At 43.0% G+C, this 16,927-nt stretch overlaps 1 protein-coding gene across 1 annotated transcript in view; it reads right to left on the bottom strand.

The window, feature by feature from the left end:
- LOC131223847 (taxadiene 5-alpha hydroxylase-like) overlaps positions 1–14,011 on the bottom strand; it is a 32,275-nt gene extending 18,264 nt beyond the window's left edge. Inside the window, exons 1-2 of the mRNA XM_058219374.1 lie at positions 13,491–14,011; positions 12,678–13,246 (exon numbers count right to left, since the gene is read on the bottom strand). Coding sequence (XP_058075357.1) covers positions 12,678–13,246; positions 13,491–13,900 — 979 coding nt within the window. The 5' untranslated portion in view covers positions 13,901–14,011. The remainder of the gene's footprint in view (positions 1–12,677; positions 13,247–13,490) is intronic.
- Positions 14,012–16,927: the final 2,916 nt, after the last annotated feature.

The raw sequence follows: 16,927 nt of genomic DNA, 5'->3' as shown, positions 1-16,927 counted from the left end.
CCACACCGTCCAGTAGCTGCTGGATGGTGGGGTCCACCTTTGATGAATATGTTGTATATCCACGCTGTCTATCAGGTGGACCATGCTTCAAATCAGTGGGGATTGAATGGCTACCATTGAAACCTAATTTTAGGGTCACAAAAGTTTTGGATTAGTATGAAATTTGTTTTTCTTCTTATGACAGGTCCATGTAACCTTATGAAAAGATCGGATGGAAAATAAACGTTATGGTGGGCCCTACCTAGATTGCACATGTGGCCCACCTTGTATGTATGTTTTGCATATTCAGGCTGCCCACCTGTTTGTGCACCCATCAGGTCCAGCATACAGCTGGGCTGACCATCCAAAGAGGCCCACCTGATGTCCAAGTTACATCCATGTTATCCATATTCATCTGGTGGGGCCCATTTGGGAGGTAGAGGCCCACCTACTATGAGCCCCATTATGATGTACATTGGCCCTTTGTATGAGGCCCATATGACGAGGCCCGATGTGATGTATAAGGCCCATGCGATTCAGCCCGCTTGATGTATGAGACCCTTGTGTAAGGCCGATTGAGACTTGTATGTGGCCCATTGTGATTGTAGGTGGCCCATTGAGATGTATTTAGAGCCCATGAGTTGAGGCCCATTGTGATGTATTAGGCTTATGGGAGGTTGCCCATCTAATGTATATAGGCCCATATGATGCGACCCATCATGATGCGTATTGGCCCTATGTGATGTGACCCATCGTGACTTGTATTAGGACCATGTGATGCGGCCCATAGTGATGTGTATGTAGCCCTTATATGAGGCCCAATGCTAATGAATGTGTGGACCGATGTAATGATGTTTATATGGGCCACTCCTTGTGAGCAATGGTTGGTTAAATGTCCACATTGATGGGCAATGATGGTTGAATGTCCACATTGTGACCTTAACTTAGGCCTTGTTAGGCCCATTCCGATTATCGAGGTTGATTCCAATTGTCAAGGTCGATTCTGATTGTCGATGCTGATTATCGAGGCCGATTCTGATTTCGATTGTCGAGGCCGATTCTGATTGTCGAGCCGATTGTTGAGGCCGATTCTGATTCTGATTATTGAGGTCGATTTCGATTGACGATACTGATTCCGATTGTTGAGGCTGATTGTTGAGGACGATTCTGATTTCGATTGTCAAGGCCGATTGTTGAGGCTAATTGTTGAAGCTGATTTCGATTCCGATTGTCGATGCCGAATATTGAGGCCGATTTCAATTTTGATTGTCGAGGCCGATTCTGATTTCGATTATCGAGGCCGATTGTTGAAATCGATTCCAATTTCGATTGTCGAGGCCGATTCCGATTGTCGATACTGATTCCAATTTTCGAGGCCGATTGTCGAGGCCGAATCTGTTTGTTGAGGCCGGTTCCTATTATTGAGGTTGTTCCGATTGTCGAGGACGATTTCGATTGTCAAGGCCAATTATCGAGTCCAATTTCGATTGTCGAGGCCGATTTTGATTGCCGTGGCCGATTGTCGAGACCCATGTGATGTATATGCGGCCCGTGGTTGAGTCCCATTGTGATGGGTATTCAGCTTGTGTTTAAGGCCCAATGTGATGTATATGTGGCCCATAGTTGAGGCCCATTGTAATGAGTATTTGGCCTATGTTTGAGGCCCAATGTGATGCAATTGCGGCCCGTAGTCGAGGCCCATTGTGATGTGTATTAGGCCTGTGTTTGAGGCCCAATGTGATGTATACGTGGCCCGTGTTTGAGGCCTAATGTGATATATATACGATTCGTATTTGAGGCCCATTGTAATGTGTATTCAGCCCGTGTTTAAGGCCTAATGTGATGTATATGAGGCCTATGTGATGAAGCACATTGTGATGCATTTGAGAGCTAGGCTATGAAGCCCGTTGTGATGTATATTAGGCCCATGTGAAAGGCCCATTGTGATGTGTATTAAGCTCTTGAGTGAGGCCCATGGTGTTATATATTTGACCCTTGTGTGAGGTCATGGGTCCACTATATGTTATGCTCTATGTGGGTCATTCCTTGAGGGTAATGTTGGTTAAATGTTCACATTGTCGAGGTCGATTGTCGATGCCAGTTATTGATACCGATTATGAGTATGTGACAGCATAGCATCATGATACATGCCTATACGCATCATCTGCATTTTTGTTGTGAGATGTGGTTGACCATTGCATATGTCATTGGGCAGATTGTTATGAGACTTCCTGATAAGCGGAGGTTATCTTACATGAGCGCACGGTATGCCCAGGATTGATACGTGACTGGATTGTATGACTCATGCACCTTTCATTGTGTGTTGTGATTACTGTATGCCCTAGGGACATCAGGGTCGTAGCCTTCATAGGCATGTCATGGATGGCTAGATGAGATACCAAAAATATTTGGTTCGAGTATCTGGGCACTTTGGATGTCCATGTGTGAAAGTCCCTAAACCTCCGTGGCCAGGAGACGCCCCAACGTCTAGACTGAGTGGATATATGAGCGCCCGAGTACCAAATACCAGTAGGCTGCGTCTCCCACTGTGTCGTGGTCGATTGGGAGGGGGTGTGGCCTTATCCGCCCAAGTGAGGGGGCTGTAAGCTAGGCTGAGTTTGACCAGCTCCCAAATAGGTCTGCTATCGACGAGCCGGGTAGGCATTGGTATTCTACTAACAGGCGAGTAGTGAGGTCTTTTTTACTCACTCGGCCACGCGGCCAGCTTAGGTGGTAGCCAACTTGGAGTGTACTAGACCCCGATGATGATCCCAGAGATGTACAGTACTGATTAGTGGAGTAGGAGTTACATATTCAGCATCATATTCATTCATTCACTATCTACTCGGGCTAGTGATGCCCAACTAATTGTTATGTGTACTTTCGTAATGGCTAGGATTTCGGTTAGGGCGCGCGACTAACCTGAGATCAGGAGCTTACCACATTGAGTTTATCTATCCAAATTTAGGTATGAGACTGGTTTGAATAGAAGTCCTTTGTGATAGGCCCTATAGCCTGCGGTACCACGTACTATCATCCCGACTTCACATTGCAGCTTAGTCATTTCATTCGCACTACATATTGCATATTGCATTACATCCTCGGCATATGTCATTTTGGGTTACTATGTTTCTGCATTTATATGGTTTAGATACGACTGACGGTATTTATGAACTCATCAGGAATTGTATATTGCATTACATCCTCGACATCTGATATTTAGATCTTTGTGACTCTTCATTTACATAGCTGATCTGTATTGCATACTCTGATATTGTTTGACTCATGGACTTGTTAGTATTTCCGCTTACTCTGATATTGTATGATTCATGATCTTACCAGTATTTCCAATATTGTTTGATTATGGCATTGTATTGTATACTTGGCACTTACCTTGTGCACACACTTACACCACCTTCTAAACTTTCTATAAGCTTATGCAAGATAGATGCGTGCAGGTGATGTTAGGTTATAACAGCATGGAGCTTGGAGCATGTACCTGACTTTTGGAGCTTTGATTTTGATATATGTATTTCCCTTTCAGCATTGTATTCAAATGTTTATATTAGTGGATATGTGATAATGATGTTGCCTTTGTGATTTAGGTAAACTTGTGGTTATGTTTCTTACGAGTTAAATGTACGTTGGAAAATCCTCCTTGTAGGATCCCAGGATCGGAACCTGGCATATGGGTGCTGGGAGCCGAGAATGGGGTACTACGAAGGATGTCGGCACCGGATTCGGCGATCGGGATTCCTATGAATCCGATTTCTGGGTTTGGAGCGTGACATTATTCTCATGCACACTTACACTCCTATGTAAGTTAAGGCACAAGGAGTCCAACTCATCATCAAACCCGATGCTGAAGACTTCCTATCCCAATTCATCATTGGTTACCTCATATAGGATGACCCCTTAAAAAGGACAACTACCACAAGTTTGTCCAGCAACCTGTTAGGCTTTCATAGAATAACATGATATTAAGGTCGATGGATGGCAACTCTTCCCTAACAAGTGGTCGTTGTTTCAAATATCAAACTATGAAGGACAATAAGAGGAATCACTCTTCTTTAACCTTTATACATGTATAATTTAAGATGTAGCCACATAATAGTCAGGTAATTCATATTCACACAAGACTAATGATTATCATTATCTAGGTCAAGATTAACTAACCAATGTTTAGATTAACACATTGGCTTTGTAAGGCACACAACACTAATCCCATATCAGTTATCAATTACCCTTTTATTATAATCAGTGTAGATCATCCAATTTACTAGCCATTGATCGAATAGTAAATGTTATGGGTAAAAATTGACCGACCAAGTAACTGGAATCGTATGGAAGCAATAAAAGGACAATGGCTTGAAAAGGAATATTGAATAAGAAGCCCGACTTGGACCACCTAGCATGACCTCTGTGATTATCCTGAGCATTATTTACAAGCAGAGACCTCGGCTCTGGCTAATATATCACTATCACGACCAACGAACGACTATGAGTATCGACCCAACTTTAAAGACAAGCTCCAACCACAATCAACAGTAATGCTAGGTCTATAGGACCTAAGCCAAACCAGCTTAGAGGTCGCCCTCGATTGTCGACCATGACGTCCTCAGAAGCTGATCACCTTGGTTTAGATGACATCATCGACCGTCCACCAATCTCCTCGAGACCTGACCACCCGGAGATCCATTTCCAACATAAGGAGGATTAATTCCCCAAGATCATGCCGAGGACAGCGCCTAGGATACCGAGAACGACTCCTTGCATGATACGCGACGGTATAACAGATTCATTGCCATATACGTAACTAGCACCACAGGGCTATAAATAAGAACCCCGCCCATAGTAGGAGGTATGCACGAAAATCCTAGTTCTATTAGACCCAGAATGCATATCCTAACTTTGGCATTAGAGGGTCCTCTGCAGCAGCCAAGGTCCCCCTTGTGATTTGGTTTTGTAAGTAGACGAAGATCTAGCTAGGATGACTAGAAAACTATACAAACAGTTTAGTGTCATCTGTGGGAACGATAAGTCAAGCCATTCCCAAATTCGCCTTTTGTTTCCATCCACCTACAATGGCAAAAGGGAGGAAGAGAGCTTTGGCCACCATTACTGCAGAAACCCCAGCACTAGAAGAGTAACTAACTAATCTCCAGGATGCCCCTTCACAACATCAAGCCGAGTTTGCTCTTGCAATTCTCGTGCAGAGGTCCCACAATCGGGGAGGATGGCTTGTTTCTCTGGAAAACCAAGTCGAGGCCTTAACTGGCAACATGAATTGTATAATGCAGATATTAGAAAGGCAAAATCAACCTCCTGACCATGGAAAGGAAGCACCAGTAAAAATTGAGCTCTCTCGACCTCCTCAAGAACCCATTGATTCACATAGAGCTAAGCAACAACCCAGGTAGCATAGCCACGTGCCCACTCATATCGCGGGAACTACCGCGCTTGCTAACTCCAACTTATGCCACACGCTGGAGAAAATAAGGCATGGGAAGTCTCCCGAAGTGATCTCATAAAATAAGGTCCCATGGGAGGCCAAGCTCAGGGAGATATAAGGACAAATCGACGACATCTGACAAGCATACTGCGCCCGGGTACCAACTTCAGTCGAGGCCACAATGGAGGAAACGAAGCCACTATTTACTGATGACATTATGGGGGCTCCACTTCCACTGAGATTTTGAATGCCACAGATTACTCCCAACTATGGAACCGGAGACCCAGCCGAGCATTTAGAGTCCTACAAGCTTGGATGGAATTGCATGGTGCAACCAGTTTGGTGATGTGCTGAGCATTCTTCCCTGACCTTGTTAGGAGCAGCACAAAAATTTTTAAGGCAGGTGAAGTCGAGGTCCATATGCTCTTTCTTGCGGCTCAGCAAGACCTTTATCACAGAATTTATCAGAGGAAAGGATAGATAAATGCTAGCAACCCACCTCCTCATGATTACCCAGGAAGAAGATGAACTATTGAAAGATTACATCATTCATTTCAATGAGGAGGCAATGTAGGTAAAGGGGTATTTAGGCCAGATAGCCTTGGTCGCCATGATATCCATTCTTGGGGAAGGGAGATTCCTCTTCTCAATCGGTAAGAACCCTCCAACCACATTGGTTAATCTCCTTAACCGAGCACAAAAATACTCTAACAAAGAGGAGCTCTTTAACTTGCAAAAAGCTACTCAGAGTGTCGAGAACTTTGCTAGGGACAAAAAGTGTAAGGAGCAGCCACCCACCGTTAGTAGTAAGAAGAAAAGGGACGATGACTCAAGCAGAGGACAACACCCGAACCAACGACTAGAGAGTAAGTTTTATTCTTATACTCCACTAAATGCGACTCCCAAGCAAGTCCTTATGGAGGTCCACAACAAAAGGATTCTGAAATGGCTGAGCAAGATGAAAGTTGATGCCGATAAAAGAGATGAAAGGAAGTATCGTCCCTTCCACCGTGACCACGACCACACTACTACTGACTATTTTGATCTTAAGGAAGAGATTGAATCCTTCACTTGCAGCAGACATCTCCGGGAGTGTCCATAGGAATGGGGATGAGCAACCAGATAAGAGGCACGAGCAAAGAAGCGACAGGAGCGACAATGAAGCAACATACTAAATCCGCACAATATTCAAAGGCCTCGCAGGGGGTGAGGATTCGAATAGAGCTTGTAGGGCTCATGCCCGGGGCATCAGTGGCAGCAACACCAAGCATCACATCAACCTCACAATTAACACTGTGAAGGAGCAAAAGTTGATTCCCTGTAGCTTGACTTTTACTGAGGAGGACGCTCAAGGAATCCACCACCCTCACGACAACGCCCTAGTGGTGACCATGACAGTGGCCAACCACAACGTGCATAGCATATTGGTGGACATGGGTAGCTCGGCCGACATCCTCTTCGTTGTTACTTTCGATAAGATGGGGATTGAGAGATCCTGACTACGTCCTATCTGAACTCTACTACTCAGATTTGCAAGAAAGAAGGTTGCATCCAAAGGAAGTATACTACTACCCGTGACCGCAGGAGAGGGTCACAACCAAATTACCGTGATGATCAACTTCCTAATAGCTACTATCCCTCCATCTACAATATCATTCTGGGACGACCATCCCTCAATGTCATGCGAGCTCTAGTGTCTACCTATCATCTCACGAAAAAGCTCCTGACTGAGCATGGTGTCAGCCAAGTTAAAGGTGATCAACACGAGGATCGATAATGTTATTCAATAGCATTGAGGGTAGGGACATGACAGCACACAATGTCTATCACCTCCCACCCCCCCAATGCAAAGAACTATTTATCTTTCCATCCTTTGTCGGAGGAAGGGTTGTCGGTAATGAGAGCCTGTCCTTGGTTTGCCCAAGTGGAGAAATAGAACCGGCCACGATGGGTAGGGCTGGCCTTCGCCCTGTATAAGTACACGTACTCATCCACAGTCATCTTGCAATGCCCGAGCTGATGTCACGGGATGTAGGTCCCAAATAAGGCCCTCTAAGCATTTGAGATCAACTGGCATGTGGCCAACCTTAGGATTTTGGTGACCTCCTGTACTATGGGATGGAGAGGAAGCCGGAGGGCACACTGCAAAGCTATGACATATATGGCCACCTCACCCTCTCGAGGGTGCTTGGGACTTCCCTAAACTTAAGAACTCGTAATACTACCAACTCGAGGATATGAAACTCCGACCTGATTCGAATTAAGTCGGCATCCTTTAATCTCGACCCAAAGAGGCCACTCTCCCGAAAAAGCCCCGCAGCGGGCACAACTACCAACCTTACTGGAGGGGGTTGCACCACTGCCCCCTGGCCTCTCGGCATCGGAGACGATGCAGGGAAGGGGTGCTCGGCCAGGAGTCATCGATTCGAGGAAGGGAATCCCTGTGGAACACCCCCAACAATAACAATATGTCCGAGGTGTCTGACATCTCAACTATGACAAGAAACAAAAAAAAAAGTCGAATAAGAGAAAGGATGGTCGGAAAAGCATAAAACAAAAGGATTTCTGACTTTTCGGAATTTTTTTGATCTAAGGCTAAGGCGAACCCCCCCTCTTCTTATACTATGGGATGGAGAGGGAGCAGGAGGCCACACTGCAAAGCTAAAACAAATATGGCCACCTCGCCCTCTCGAGGGTGCCTAGGACTTCCCTAAACTTAAGAGCCTGTAATACTACCAACTCAAGGATGTGAAACTCTAACCTAATTCGAATTAAGTCGGCATCCTTTAATCTCGACCCAAAGAGGCCACTCTCCTGAGAAGGCCCCGCAGCGGGCGCAACTACCAATCTTGCTGGAGGGGGCTACACCACCGCCCCCTGGCCTCTTGGCATTGGAGACGATGCAGGAGAAGGGGTGCCCAGCCAGGAGTCATCGATTCAAGGAAGGGAATCCCCATGGAACACCCCCTAACAATAACAACACGTCTAAGGTGTTTGACATCCCAACCATGACAAGAAACGGAAAAAAAAAAGTCAAAGAGGAGAATGGATGGTAGGAAAAGCATAAAACAGAAGGATTTCTAACTTATCGAAATTTTTTTGGTCCTATGGAGAGGGGAGGAAATGAGAAGTAGTGAAAGAAATTGGAGAAGGCTAAGGCGACCCCCCATCCCATAGTATAGGAGGTCACCATAATCCTAAGGTTGGCCACACTGCAAAGTTACGACATATAAGGCCACCTCGCCCTCTCGAGGGAGCCTGGGACTTCCCTGAACTTAAGAGCTAGTAATACTACCAACTTTAGGATGTGAAACTCCGACCTGATTCGAATTAAGTCAGCATTCTTTAATCTTGACCCAAAGAGGCCACTCTCCTGAAAAGGCTCTGTAGCGGGCGCAACTACCAACCTTGCTGGAGGGGGCTACACCACCACCCCCTAGCCTCTTGACATCGGAGACGATGAAGGAGGAGTGCCCGGCCAGGAGTCATTAATTCGAGGAAGAGAATTCCCGTGGAACACCCTCGACAATAACAACATGTCCGAGGTGTCTGACATCTCGACCATGACAAGAAATGAAAAAAAAAAAGTCGAAGAGGAGAAAGGATGGTCGGAAAAGCATAAAACAAAAGGATTTCTAACTTATCGGAATTTTTTTAGTCCTGTAGAGAGGGTAGGAAATGAGAAGTAGCGAAAGAAAATGGAGAAGGATAAGAGAGAGTTAGAGAGTACTATGAGATGGAGAGGGAGCTGGAGGCCACACTGTAAAGCTACAACATATATGGCCACCTCGGCCTCTCGAGGGTGCCTGGGACTTCCCTGAACTTAAGAGCTTGTAATACTACCAACTCGAGGATGTGAAGCTCTGACCTGATTCGAATTAAGTCGGCATCCTTTAATGTCGACCTAAAGAGGCCACTCTCCTGAGAAGGCCCCACAGGGGGCGCAACTACCAACCTTGTTGGAGGGGACTGCACCACCGTCCCCTGGCCTCTCGACATCGGAGACGATGCAGGAGAAGGGGTGCCCAGCTAGGAGTCATTGATTCGAGGAAGGGAATCCCCGCGGAACACCCCCCGACAATAACAACACGTCCGACGTGTTTGACATCCCGACCATGACAAGAAACGAAAAAAAAAAAGTCAAAGAGAAGAAAGGATGGTCGGAAAAGTATAAAACAGAAGGATTTCTAACTTATTGAAATTTTTTTAGTCCTGTGGAGAGGGGAGGAAATGAGAAGTAGTGAAAGAAAACGGGCCGCCTCTAGTTCACTCATAGACCCAACTACCAAGGCAAGACCACGTATCCTCGCCTTATATTCTAAAAGTCGAAGAGGCGTCATTTCAGCACACGTCTCATCGAGCGGCCCGTCATGATCATTAGTGGATCCACCTTGATTCCCTCACTTGCCACCTTACCCTCTTCCACCATAATGATGAGTGCTTCCGACCTCCTGCGCATAAGGCATTACATAAATATAAGTCCAACTCGACTTACTTCCCGAGCTTCTAAAAAACGTTCAGAAGTAGGGGGGCTACTTTTATGGGTAAAAACGGATTGACCAAGCAACTAGAATCACATGGAAGCAACGGAAGGCCAATGGCTTGTAAAGGAAGATCGGATAAGAAGCTCGGCTTGGACCACCGAGCCTGACCTTCGTGATTAGCTCGAGCACTATCCACATGTAGCGACCTCGGCTCTAGGTAATATCTCACTATCACGACCAAGGAACGACTATGAGTATCGACTCAACCTTAAAGACAAGCTCCGACCACAATCAACTGTTCAGCTAGGTCTGTAGAACCTTGGCCAAACTAGCTTAGAGGTCGGTCTTGATTGTCGACCACAACGTCCTCAGAAGCCAAACACCTCAGTTTAGAAGCAGCATCGACCATCCACCAGCCTCCTCGGGACCCGACCACCAGGAGATCTATTGCCAACATAGGGAGGATTGATTCCTCGAGATCTTCACTGAGAATCATGCCGAGAACAATGCTTGGGATCCCGAGAACGACTCCTTGCATGATACGCGACAGTATTGTAGATTCATTGCCATATACATAACTAGCACCATAGGGCTATAAATAAGAACCCGCCAATAGTAGGAGGTATGCACGAAAATTCTAGTTCTACTAGACCCAGAGTGCATATTCTAACTTTGGCATCGGAGGGTCCCCTGCAGCAGCCACGGTCCCCCTTGTGATTTGGTTTTGTAGGTACATGAAGGTCTAGCCGAGACGACCAAAAAACTACATCAACAGTTAAGACATTTGATCCAAGTAAATTTTAGGATGTATAGCCATTCAAGGATGGGATGCACATGATGGGCAGACAAAATAAATTATTGACCTTATCCATTATAATGAATATTACTAATGTGGAAGCAAAGAACTCATAACCATCTGATAAATGGCTTAGGAAATTGATTATCAATATTTGTTATACTACAGAAGGTCCAATAATTCATGTTGCCTATCCATCTTGTGCATCCCATCCTTGATTGGCGACACATCCTTGATCCGATGAACCTTCTCTAGTATAACAAAAATTGATAATCAATTTCCCAACAATCAAAGAACTCGTTATCCATGTGGAACTGGATAAATAATATAATGGGTATCTTTTTATAATGGAATATTATATTGTGATCATGAGGACATTAACTCCACAAGTGCTTGGGTAAGAAGGTTATTCTACAATTGCTACACGTGAGATCAACCAGGTTGTGCATGTAACACCCAATGTATCCATCGGGATTCCCCATCATTAAAAGTTGGACTACCAAACATGCTAGGGTGAGGCCTACTATGTTATATACATGCCATCTAACCTATGCATTAAATGACCACCATGTTGACAATGGGATGCCACATATATATATATATATATATATATATATATATATATATATATATATATATATATATATATATATATATATATATATATATATATATATATATATATATATATATATATAAGTGGGTCACACCATAAAAATAACGGACAACGACGTAAAATTTCCAAATTCACCTGTTGGCTATGATGACTGCATTCAGCTAATTTATCAAGTGTCCAACTTTTATGGCCGGGTGACCCTGCCGGACAGGTTTGATGCCATTCACTGGACTTTTGGGTTCCATGCGTACAACTGGTAGAATAAGCTTATTGTGAAGGAACCGACTCTCTGCCTACAATAATTTCAAATAGCAGCTCTCTACTTGTAATTACTTCAAATAGTTTTCATGGACTCCAGATGATTGTACATAATGGATGTATGTGAATGTTTCTCTCGGCCTGAAACCACCATTGCACTTTTCTTTTCTTTTTTGCTAGCTTGGTACACCCCACTGTCAGTTGACACTTCACTGTTAGCCAACCCCACTAGGGATCGTTACCAAGACCTCAAGTGTTGAAACGAGGTATCTTTCACTCAGTCTACCACTTGAAACGAAATATTTATTACATGTTTGGATGGTGGAAAGTGAGAAAGAAATGAAAAGTGTAATAATTATTTCATAATGTATTTTTTTATGAGCATTATTGAAATATGGAATCTAATTTTAAGAGTAACGTTGAGTAGTAAATTAAAATCGTATAACCCTTTTTATAATGGTTACCTCTAAAAACGTTTGAATGAGAATTTGAAGCATGAAAGAGGCTAATAATTGATACTTCCAATAGTAACGTCTCCTTTGCCATCCAAACAATGCCAAAGGCATAGACATTGGAAAATCCTGAGTATTTCTACTCTTTTCCAACAGTCTAAACAAGCCCTGGATGTCAATTACCATGATTCTTCGGAACAATAAGCCATCAATAGCTGGTTCTACGAATCCTGGTCCTACCAAATTGATCATTCAGACTGTCAATTGGAAATATTTTCCATAAAGAATCTTGACCTTTCATTTCATAGGCTGTTGATCTAATGGTTAGAACTAAATGATCTGTTTGGTATTGGAATGTAGGCCCATGAGGTGTTCCCTGGATCTAATGGACAGCCTAGATTTGAGAGATTGACAATTGAGTTGTCCATTAGAATCACTATAGTGCTCTGGGAGCAAACAAAAACACTTGCTCGCTAACTCCAAGATGGCCCATTTTATGCCGGGCTTTCAGAATTAGCCCATTATCAACCTAGCATGGAATTGATCATGAAAACCAAACACGCTATTTGACCTATGATGATTACCAAGTACTTTTGAGTTAGCTAAATTTTCCTATCACTAGGAGGCTGTAATCCTTTACCTTGCAGGATGTTCTGCTGAAGCCTGGGATCTCTAGCCAACTTCCACACCACCAAGCTCACTAGGCACGTTGTGGTGTCATGGCTAGCCATGAGCAATGCGACAATGTTGTCCATAATTGCATCTTCGGTGAGGGGCTGTTGATTTTCATCTCTCAAAGCAATTAGGTAAGAAATCACATCATTCCTGGAACTAACGATACCCTCCTCAAGCAAATCCTTCCTCCTCCTTATAATTGGGAATAGCCGCTTGTCAATCCTTGACCGTGCCCTAAGGGCCCGCCAGAAGACGGTCCCAGGGAAATTCACTGGAATGGACCACACCCCACGGAGAGCTGTGGCGAAATCCTCAAACAAGGCTTCTTTGGTGGGCTTGTCGTGGATCCCAAATAGTAGACTACATGAAACATCGAATGTGAGCACTTTTAGAAGAGGTACCAACTTAATGGTTTCCTCTTCTTTAATTTTCATTAGAAGATTGGTTTTAACCAAATCATCCATAATTCCTATGTATTCTTGTAGGCTTTCGGGTTTAAGGAACCTCATCATGGCACCCTTCACCAATTTGTACCTACACACCACGGAATTTGTAGAAATAAAAATTGTGAAGAAATATTTATAAGATGTACAATAATTAGTATATTTTCTAAATAAATTTAATAGCTAATTTATTTTGTTATGTGAATGTTTAAATTTCTGTACATTGGAAGCGATCTAACACATTATTAGGATTGCAGTTAGACTTAGTTGAACCATGCAGTTGCCATTTAAATTAATGAAATGGTTTGAATCATCCAATAACTGTGATCAAGTACCTGTTTCCGTTGAGCTCGAAGATGTTCTGTTTTCCAACAATCCTTACAGATGATGGCGGCTGTTTCATGGATAGGGCCACCTCATCGGTACTGAGTACGAACTTGTTGCCCGCCTGACCGGTGAGCACTACGGTGGAAGACCCCAAAATGGATGTCTTGAATACTGGGCCATGTTTGGCAACCCTCTCATTAACCCAATCAGCGCCTCGGTTGTTCTTTATGGCCCTTAAGAAACTCCATGACTCGCCGATTATCGGAAGCCCAAGTGATCCTTGTGGAAGATTCTTCAACCGATGATCATCCCTTCGACGGAGGAGATTTGAGAGGAAGAAGAAGGAAATTAGAGCGATCGCAACCAAGATCATGTGAGAGGACGCTTGGGCCTCGAAGAATTCGGAAAATCCTAACATGATTGACCGGGCCGAAGGTTGGGTTGTCGAATCAAATAGACTAAACTAGGTAGTGTTCCAATCCCCAGCGGTAGGATGAGGACAACACGCTTTTTCCTTCTGACGTTTTTTATTATTATTATGGTTTGGAGTGTGTTCAGACTAAGGAAAATGGATTGCGTCCTGCCACGGGGGGCTCTGTGGGGCCCACTGTGATGTATGTGTTTATCTGTCATGTTCATACAATTTTTTTCATATCATTTTAGATCATGATATCAAAAATGAGGAATATCTAAGCATCAATTGTGTTGCTGCTTGTTTTCGAGAGTTGGAAAGGGGAGTTCCAATTTGAATTCAAATTGGACAACTATGACTCCAAGCGTTAAGATATGCACACATATAATATAAGACTGAGTTATGATGATATCAGCCGCCTATTCAGCCACTCGATCAACATGTAAATAAGATTAGGCGATATGCAAATGATAGGGTTAATCTTATGATGATAGGTTACACCTTTGCCTTCCGTATAAAATGATTTTTTTTTATTTTTTTTTTATGCAGATAAAGAGAAACGAAAAGATTCTTATAATCAGTGATGAAAAATTGTTGTAAAATACCTCTCCTGATGCAGAATTGAATCTAACGTGTGAGTGTAAACTTAAATTACAGCTAAGATTTTATTTTTATTTTTTTTAAAGATATATTCATTCAAAGGGGGGAAAAATAAAAAACTTTACAGCCCAAAAGATTCGGGCGGACTTGATTATCATTCAAAGGGGAATTACAGCTAAGATTATCAGCTACTTGATTAATGCTATGGATTACACTACGGAATGTAAATGGCAAGCTAAAAGTAAAGGATTACACTAAGAAATATAATTTAATTAGTAAGAAGTAAAGGATTACACTAAAGAATGTAAATGGCAAGTTGAAAGTAAAGGATTACACTAAGAAATGTAATTTAATTAGAAAGAAGTAAAGGATTACACTAAGAAATGTATAAGGACTGGTAATTGAGAGGATGGTTTTGATTGGGTTGGTATGATATTCTTCTTTTGGCTTAATTCCTTTGCTATTTATAGCCTTGATCCGGCCATCTGGATCATTTCTATGGTCTGACGATTGTTTTAACCGTTCAACACTACCTAACCTTTTGGATGCTTTTGTTCCAACGGTTATTATAATCGTTCGGCACTACACTACCTTATGGAGACTTCCTTATCACATGTTCTAGTAATCATTTTAGGCCTCCTTACTGATTCGACCAGATTCCACACGGTCGCTCGATCGAGATCTTAGATTACTATCAATTGCTTGATCGGCCTCCTATATGACCATCATCCACTTAATTAACCTCCTGGATGAATATTGATCGCTTGCTCAACCTCATAAATGGCTATTGGCCGCTTGGTCGAGCTCCTGGATGACCATCGGCTGCTTGATCGATTTCTTGGATGAATATCAACCACTTGCTTGACCTCCTGGATAGCTATCAGTTGTTTGGTCGACTGCTTGGTTTGCTTTTAAATTCCCTTCAACTACTCATGTCTTATCATCTTGTCAGTTGTGACTGTGTAAAAAGCACTTCAAGTATCCTTGAAGATCTTTAGCCTATAATATTTTTTCCTTGTTATAACACATATCCTTTCAAATTGGGTTTCCCAATAACAGTAAAAAAATATTGTACAATATTTCCCCCTATAAAACTTCTCCTTTGGTAAAAGGTGAATGCAATGTTAATTTGTTGTTTGGCGTAATAAATATGATTACTTAGCCATATAGACTGATTGAAAGAAACCTCGTTTCAACACTGACATCTTGGTATCGATTACCTAATGGGGGTGGCTAACGGTGAAGTGTGAACTGACAGTGGGTGTACTAACAAGCTAACAAAAAAAAATGATTGTTTAGCCATGTAAAAGTATCAATTTCTGCCATCTTGGTCAAACTCGAGCATCTTGATCGAAAAACATCAAAGTCGGCCGACTTGGCCAAACTCAGCCATCTTTATCGAAAAATGGCAAAAACGGCCTTCCTGGTCGAACTCAGCCATTTAGATCGAGAGACAACAAATTCAGCTATCTTGGTCGAACTTGGTTATTGTGATCGAAAACGGTAAATTCGGTCATCTTGGTTAAACTCGGTCATCTTAATCGAGATAACAAATTTGACCATCTTGGTCAAACTCAGCTATCGTGATCAAATAACGGTAAATTCGGTCATCTTAGTCGAATTCGGCCATCTTGATCGTGAGAAAACAAATTTGGCTATCTTGGTCGAATTTGGCCATCGCGATCGAAAAATGATAAATTTGGTCGTCTTGGTCGAACTCGAACGTCTTGATCGATAGACAATAAATTCGGCCGTCTTGGTCAAACTCAGCCATTGTGATTAAAAAATAGTAAATTTGGTCGTCTACGTCAAACTCGACCATCTTGATCGAGAGACAACAAATTCAGAAGTCCTGATTGAAAAATAGTAAATTCAACCGTCTTGGTCGAAATCAGCCATCTTGATCAAGAGACAACAAATTCGATCGGCTTGATCAAATTCAGTTGTCCTGATAAAAAAATGGTAAATTTGACCATGCAATGGAGACCTTAGTCAATCCATTCCAAATAGAGCTTATGGGTGACATAGTAATAATATGGTCATGAACTTAGTCTATTATTTCCTAAACCATTTGAATAATTTGGTCGTAATTAAAACAGCGTGATTCAGCCATTGGAGGTGATTCATGGTCTACCTAGTTTTGTCATCCATGATAATTCCCAAGAAAGGGTTACCCCCCAGGTATATCCTGGTTTCCTTCTTCAGTGAAAAAATTCTTGACCACCCGCTCTGGTTGCATGAACTCGGCGGGCGGTATAGCATTCCTCTAATCCTATATCGCAATAGGCACGGTGTGCCGATCCAATGGGTGTTATCGTTCAATCCATTTGGGATATGGCTTATAAAAGGACAAGATAGTATTGCGGCCAAGTACTTGGCTTACTATCTCTTAAACCATCTGCATGATTTGGTTACGATCCACTCGTTGAGGTT

This window comes from Magnolia sinica, chromosome 13, assembly GCF_029962835.1.
Source record: "Magnolia sinica isolate HGM2019 chromosome 13, MsV1, whole genome shotgun sequence".
Classification (NCBI taxonomy): domain Eukaryota; kingdom Viridiplantae; phylum Streptophyta; class Magnoliopsida; order Magnoliales; family Magnoliaceae; genus Magnolia; species Magnolia sinica.
The sequence above is the reverse complement of the archived record's forward strand: the minus strand, read 5'-3'. Positions and strand labels throughout refer to the sequence as shown.